At 43.5% G+C, this 7,672-nt stretch overlaps 1 protein-coding gene across 1 annotated transcript; it reads left to right on the top strand.

Moving 5' to 3' along the window:
* The first annotated feature begins 4,146 nt into the window (after window positions 1-4,146).
* LOC123126145 (tricetin 3',4',5'-O-trimethyltransferase-like) lies at window positions 4,147-7,415 on the top strand. Its single transcript, XM_044546538.1, has 2 exons — window positions 4,147-4,599; window positions 6,743-7,415. The coding sequence occupies exons 1-2, from the start codon at window positions 4,187-4,189 to the stop codon at window positions 7,413-7,415; spliced, it is 1,086 nt and encodes a 361-aa protein (XP_044402473.1). The 5' UTR covers window positions 4,147-4,186.
* The last annotated feature ends 257 nt before the right edge of the window (window positions 7,416-7,672 follow it).

Raw genomic sequence — 7,672 nt, 5'->3', positions numbered from 1 at the left:
TTTGCATGCTTGTGCTAGTCACCACAGAGATCACAAAAATACACGGGATACACCACTGGAAAGATTGCATGGGATACAACAAAACTCATGTAGAGCTCATGCCCATAAGATGCACAGATTAAATGATACAAAAATAACAAATCTCAAGTTCTGCTAAGTAACAGCAGATAACAGCAAGTAGCACTCTTGCAACAGAGATATGGGCATCAAGATGGCCTCAAATGAACATGGTGAAATTGAACAAAATGTAGAGCATCATGAGGCGAACAATTCGATATATTACACGCGCAAAACAGAGCTATATACAGAGAGTTATGCCTTGATTAACAGATGCACATGCTGTAAAATTGCAAAGACTTAGAGAAAAACGGGGTCTCGGAAAAGTCAACGCCCGGGAGTTTTACCAGATCCGATCGGGCACGAGCCCTTGCCGGCGAGGGGAGAGGAGAGGGAGGTGGTGGCCGGCCGGAGGGAGGAGAGGCGGAGGAGGAGCGACGGCCGGCGGAGCTCGGTCTCCCGGTGGACGGCGCGGCGGCGTGGACGACTGGAGGCGGCGGCGAGGCGACGCCGGCCGGCGGGCGGCGGAGAGGCCGCGGCGGCGCGGGCGAGGTGCGGCAGGGCACCGGCGCGGCGGCGGGGAGGCGCGCGGGCGCGGCCCGGGTCGCGGCACGGGCGGGCCCGCGGCGGGCTTCGGCGGGCCGGCGGGCGCGCGCGGCGTACGGCGCCACGTGGCGGCGGCGCGATTTGTCCGGCGCCGGGCGGACGTGTCCGGCGCGCGGAGGGACGAGGGTTAGGATTTCGTCTGCGATTGTTTTCGGGAGGGGATGCACTTATATAGCTAGAGGGAGCTAGGAGAGTCCAAACGAGGTGCGGTTTTTGCCCACACAATCGTGATCGAACGACCTACATCATGGAAGAGAGTTTGGTGGGTTTTGGGCTGGTTTTGGGGGGGGGGGGTTTCTGCAACACACAGAAGGCATCTGCGGTTACCCGGTTAACCGTTGGAGTACCAAACGACCTCCAAATGGAACGAAACTTGATCGGTGGTCTACCGGTGGTATACCAAGGCCACTTGACAAGCCTCGATCCATTCCGAGAACGTTCGACACCCGCTCACGAAAGAAAACAAGAGGGGTGCGCCGGAGGAGATGGGAGCGCAGGATTGCAAAACGGACAACGGTGAAAATGCTCGGATGCAAGAGACGAACACGTATGCAAATGCAATGCACATGATGACATGATATGAAATGCATGACATGAACAAAATGCAAAACGAAAGACAAAACACGACCACGGAGGGAATATCATAACACATAGCCGAAAATGGCAAGAGTCGGAGTTACAAATATGGAAAGTTACATGCGGGGTGTTACACTTTTACAATGGATCAGATGCTTTTCACAAAAGAAATAAGTTTGAACCAGAGCCATCTGCTGGCACCAGGCGGGGTGGGAGAGCTTAGCCACAAGGGGAGAGAGGCCAGGGAGACTCTACAGGTTCTTAGTCGTGGCCTGGATGGACATGAAGAAGGCATCCGTCAAGACCATTCAGGTGAGTGGCTTTGCTTCATTTGCATGCGCCTGCTGTTCATGTTTGACCGAGCTAAAGTTTTCACCACCTCTGCGTACCTCGAGAAAGGCTGCCGGTCACGGTGTGGCACAGCGAGAGCGCCGGCTGGAAGGCCGTGGGGTGGCACACATCGGTGGTCATCATCGTCGTAGACACGCATGGCAGATGTTCGATGAGATGCATAAACCAAAAAGTAACTTTGCTCCACTAAATTTAGGGGATCGGCTAGAACCGATCAAAACTTAGTGGAGTAGATGTACTCCACTAAGTGTTTACTCCACTGGGTCCTCCAATATTCTTAGGGGATTGGTTAGAAATGCCCTAAGATATGTTTACTATCCTTATTTTCATAAGCCCCTATTGATATGTTTACTTTGTTTACTTTCTAAACAAAACATGTTTGCTATTTCATACACGATCAGTTTCCAGGAACTTAACTACCTACCTTCCTAGTTATGGGATGATTTTGCTAATGTATTGATCATTATCAAATTGAATCTCATGGAAAAGAGATAGAAATTTGAAATAATCCTTCCTATTGATATGTTTTTTTAAAATAGAGATGCATCGACTAGTCTCACACGCTCATTTCACTGCAAAATTTCAAATGCATTATAGATGTGGTAGATTTAAAACATAGTGGTTGACATTGAATTAATGGTGGAGATTAAAACATACTCCTCCCATGAGTGTGTACGATGGCCAATATTAAAAGGAATCAATTCATTAATCAACGTTAATCCCACACTATAAAACTCACTATATAGAGATTTATGTATTGTATTTAAAACATAACGGTTGAGATTAAATTAATGGTTCAGATTAAAACATACCCCTCCCATGAGTGTGTATGATAAACCGGACCCAAGTTGTTGTAGATTTAGACGTATGTATTTGCGTCCTGGATCATATCTTGGAGGTTGTATTTTTTAGACCGAGTTACATAGTTTGTACTAACAGAAAAGAGGAACACGCCGCGTAAAAAAAAAGAGGAACACGTACGCACTGCCCCTCTGTCTGATATTTCCTAGCGAAACTGATGTGTGAAACTTACTTTGCAACCCTGAACTCGAGATGCTTTTGACAGGTACGAAATGATCAAATCAGTGAATTCTGTGGTGTACTGTGACTCTGTGAGACATGCGATCTATAGTTCCTTGTATTTGTAGTTGAGATTGTAATTGATCCTTACCTACGACAACGTTCCAATGAGCGGCAACAGCTACACTAGCAGAGAGAGCCGCGTATTCTCCTTTTTTCTGCACCTACGATTACCAGGTCGCTCCAGGTTTGGATCTAGATCGGGCGCGGGCCAACAGAATTGATATCTATTAGCGGTTAATTAGTATAAAAGACAAAATTACCCTTTATAATATTTGGGAGGGGGGTGTCCTAAAGCAGACCCCATGAAACACACCACCGAGACATACTACAAGAATCAACGCATAATACACTCCGCCACACTAGCAGGTCTCTCACTCATGCCAGAGAGAAGATGCCGAGATTGCCGTCGGAGGACCAGACCTGGGATGCTCTGGCACATGGGGAAGACCGCCTGCCAGAAGAAACTCTGCGCCATTTACAATGCCTGTCCAGTAACCAGCGTCACCCACATGTGTTAAGCAAAAGATGAGACTTTTTTTCTTTGCGGTTGAAAAGATGAGACTTTATACATAAATCATGCAATGACAAGACAACTGAAATCAAACTAAAAGTCAACAAATACGACACTTGAAGTAAATTATGACAAAAGTTGGTGCTAACTCCTATGCCACAAGGGCACAGTTGTGACTCATGAGGGTTATATTCTAACTCGCTATCTCCAACTACTCTAGCGTAATATTGAACTAGTCATACAATGCTATACTCCCTCCGTCTCAAAATAAGTGTCTCAATTTTGTACTACTCCGTCCTGATTTATTAGTCCTATTTGTATTTTGTGCCAAATTTTGGCCTTAAATTTAACTAAAAAAATGTTAATGCATATCATAAAAATTAATATAATTGGAAACTATGTTCAAATACGAATTCAACGATATAATTTTTGGTGACATGCGTTAATATTTTGTTAGTTAAATCTATAGTCAAAATTTTAACATAAAATACAACGGGGAGTTATAAACCAGGATGAAGGTAGTACTAACTTTAATACAAAGTTGTATTAAGATTGAGACACTTATTTTGGGACGGAGGAAGTACGTCTATACCATAGTCACGGGTCGATATTTGATGAAGTGCTGATTAAAAATATTTGATTAGTTTTACACCGTGTCAGTCATTGGTTCAACTATTTGCAGCCGGTGACTACAGATTTACTTAACAAACACTCACAAAAGCCATTACAAAAAGGCCGTTCTAAAGAATTACTATATTGCTCTCGCCATCTCCAACAACTACGTACTGTAATACTTAATTTGTCATACGGCAGGCAGTTGTTCTGGATCCAATTTGGGTGAACTGTTGATAACAAATAATTCGCTGGTCCAACTTGAGCAACCAGCATTGCTCCTATTCCTATATGTACCCTTAGCATACTCCTAAACTAGCTAAGAAAACCACAACCTACCAGAAGCAACATCAGCAGCAGTAGCGGGCGAAGCTCAGTTAGCTACATTTAATGGGCTCGGAAATGGTCGCTGGCCCAGCTGCCGGCGACGAGGAGGCGTGCATGTACGCGATGCAACTTGCCGGTGGATCTATCCTACCGATGACGCTCAAGGGCGCCATCGAGCTGGGCATGCTCGAGGTGCTGGTGAGCGCAGGCGGGGAGATGCTGTCGCCTTCGGAGGTGATTGCCCGGCTGCCATCCACGGCGACCAATCCGGACGCGCCGGCCATGGTGGACCGCATACTGCGGCTGCTGGCATCATACAAGGTAGTGTTGTGTGAGGTCGACCAAGGTGAGGACGGCCTCTTCGCCCGCCGGTACGGCCCCGCGCCAGTGTGTAAGTGGCTCACCCCCAACGAGGTCGGTGTCTCCATTGCTGCGCTAGTCCTCATGATCCAGGACAAGGTCAATATGGAGGGCTGGTGAGTTTGGTCGTTATTTTCTCAAGACTATCGTGCTTTCGGACTGTTTTTCTCTTCCACTCTTCCCCACCTTTCGGTGTCTATCATTCTACCAATACATTTTAATGGAATATTTTACTAAGTGTTAAACTCAACAGTGAATTCTCATACTTGACTTCAGTTGATGTCAATATATGGTGTTTCCATTCCATACAATGTTATCTCTCAAAAAAGGTCATATTAATTAGCTTTGACACGGTAGGATACGCATATATATACAAGATGGTATGCATCACAATGATCCAGAGGCCAGGGTTTATTCCAATTTTTGAAAGAAAGCCCATATATATAACCCGAAATTGACAAAAGATTATCTTACCCTCCTTCGTTCCTCTCTCTCTCTCTCTCTCTCTCTCTCTCTCTCTCTACCCTCTATGAACAGTAAATTCAAAAAAATAGGAAAAAAAATCTCAAACTTTGCGGCATCAAATATGGTCAAACTTGGCCATTGTATCACGTGCCATATTTGCCATATTTACTATGGTAAAATTAATGGTAGCTAATTTGAAATGTCTGCTGGTGCATACAAATATACTAGAAGGGTTGGGTGTGCTTTGCTGCGCCGTTGATGTTGTTGAGATTCTTAAAACAAAACTACTCATTTTATTTTAAAATGTAAGGTGTATTACTTTTTCGAAAAGTACAACCTCTTTAAGTGTGATCAAATTTATTAAGAAATATATCAAAATTGGTAATATCAAATTGGTGTTATTAGATTCATCATGAAATGATCTTCCATAATTTTTTGGCTTGATATTGTGGATGTCGATATTTTTGGCTCTAAACTTGGTCAAAGTTAAATAAATTTGACTTCCAAAGAACTAATACCCCTTGTATTTTGAAACTGATGGAATATTTAGTTTGGCGGATGGGGGAGACGATGGAGTGTGTTTTATGTTTAATTATAATGCGGTTATTTGGTGGGCCTTTCATGGTGTGATTTTGTGTTATGTGCTAATCAACTCATACTTTTGTGGGTAAATTTCTATTTCGGTGGCTACATGTACTATACTGGTGCTATAGTATCACCACATGGTGGTATTTCTTTTGTCTAGGTGGTAAGAGAGTGCACGGGGTTGATTTTTTTTCTAGCCGGTTGGTGTTGATTCATCTGAAAAATCGTTGGTCCGACCAAAATTGTAAACCAAATTCAAATTTGAATATCTCAGTAGAATAAAAGAGTTTCAAAATTAGGGAGTATGGTGAATTAAAATAATTAAATGGAAGAGATCGTTGAGAAATTATTCACCCCGTCAAAATCAGGTGACCAAGTTCTAAAACGTGAAGACCTCAATTAGTTGTGAGGACTTAAAAATTAGGACCAATAGTATATAGTATAAAAGAATTGAATGAGAGCTTTGAAAAATTCTTGACTTGGTCAAAATCGGGTGACATAATTTTAATTGGACACTTCAATTGATTGTGAGGCCTTTCACCCCTAGGGAGCTTAGTGATATAGTAGATTCAGCTTGGGTACTCGACTGCTCTCCTGGCTTTTTTTTATTTTTCTTTTCTTTTGACAACCGTACTGCTCAACTATCTTGCCTTTTAGCTAGCTATAGGAACCTGGTTGCTCCCAATTTCTTAAACAAATTGAACCCTTGTCATTTATAATTGAGGCTTGTAATATTTTTAACGAAGCAGATTATTTACTCTATATAAGTGGTGACTTATTCACATCTTGTTTAAATAATATAATAATAGATACTCCCTCCGTCCCATAATATAAGAACGTTTTTGGCACTATACTAGTGTAAAAAACGTTCTTATATTATGGGACAGAGGGAGTAGTTCCTTAAATCAGCATGTTATATATATATATCTTCTCAGACAATTCTGACTTCCGACTTTAGTTCTGACAGTTTAGTCTGGCTTGTGATCCCGCGCCAACAATATCTCTCCAATTATAGATTTATCCACCAACTTCCAATTAGTCGATGCAAAACTTGAAACTTTGACCAAGGTCTAGGTACTAACTAGTAGCATACTGAAAAAATGTTTTTCTTGATGAATTTGCTTGTAAAGTTGGAACTTGATAACTGCATGCCACCATTACTCCACTATTACTTGTAAACTGAACTGCAAGTTGGTAACTAATTTGCAGGTATCATTTGAAGGACGCAGTCCTTGATGGTGGCCTCCCGTTCCAAAGAGCATACGGCATGACGTTGTTCGAGTACAACAGCACGAACATGCACGTTAACCGCATGTTCAATGAGGCCATGAAGAACCATTCAACCATCATCACCAAGAAGCTCCTTGAGTTCTACAGGGGCTTTGACAGCGTGGGCACCCTCGTTGATGTCGCCGGTGGTGTGGGTGCAACCATCCACACCATCACCTCCAAGTACCCGCATATCAAGGGGGTCAACTTTGACTTGCCCCACGTTATCTCTGATGCACCGTCCTTCCCTGGTGTGGAGCATGTCGGGGGTGACATGTTCGAGAAGGTGCCATCCGGCGATGCCATCCTCCTAAAGTGGATCCTTCATGACTGGACCGACAAGCATTGCACGACTCTACTAAGGAATTGCTTTGACGCACTCCCTGCTCACGGCAAGGTCATCGTCGTGGAAGGCATCCTGCCGGTGAAACCAGACTCAACATCCAGGGGGCAGCTGATGTTCTTAGATGACATGATCATGCTCATGCACACCCCAGGTGGCAAGGAGAGGCAACAGAGGGAGTTCGAGGAGCTTGCAAGGGGTGCAGGGTTCACCAATGTGAAGACCACTCACATCTACGGCAATGCGTGGGTCATTGAATTCATGAAATAGATTTCTGTATTGTTTTCTAGTTGTTGCTCCTACAATCCACATATGACTTTCAAGCTTCCATCGTATTTACTTAATTTTGAATCATTAATATACTTTAGGTACATAATAAAGGATTTGGTATTTAAGTCGTGCAAGAAATTGCTATTTCTATGTCTAGTAAATTTGGCAATGTTAAGCCTAGGAACTTGTGTGCAGGCTTACGCATATAGAGCACATCAAGCACGTTTATTTTATTTTTTGTTGTTGAACAGTGTTGT

The sequence above is a fragment of the Triticum aestivum genome, chromosome 5D (genome assembly GCF_018294505.1).
Source record: "Triticum aestivum cultivar Chinese Spring chromosome 5D, IWGSC CS RefSeq v2.1, whole genome shotgun sequence".
In the NCBI taxonomy this organism is placed as follows: domain Eukaryota; kingdom Viridiplantae; phylum Streptophyta; class Magnoliopsida; order Poales; family Poaceae; genus Triticum; species Triticum aestivum.
This window is presented reverse-complemented; position numbering and strand designations above follow the sequence as displayed.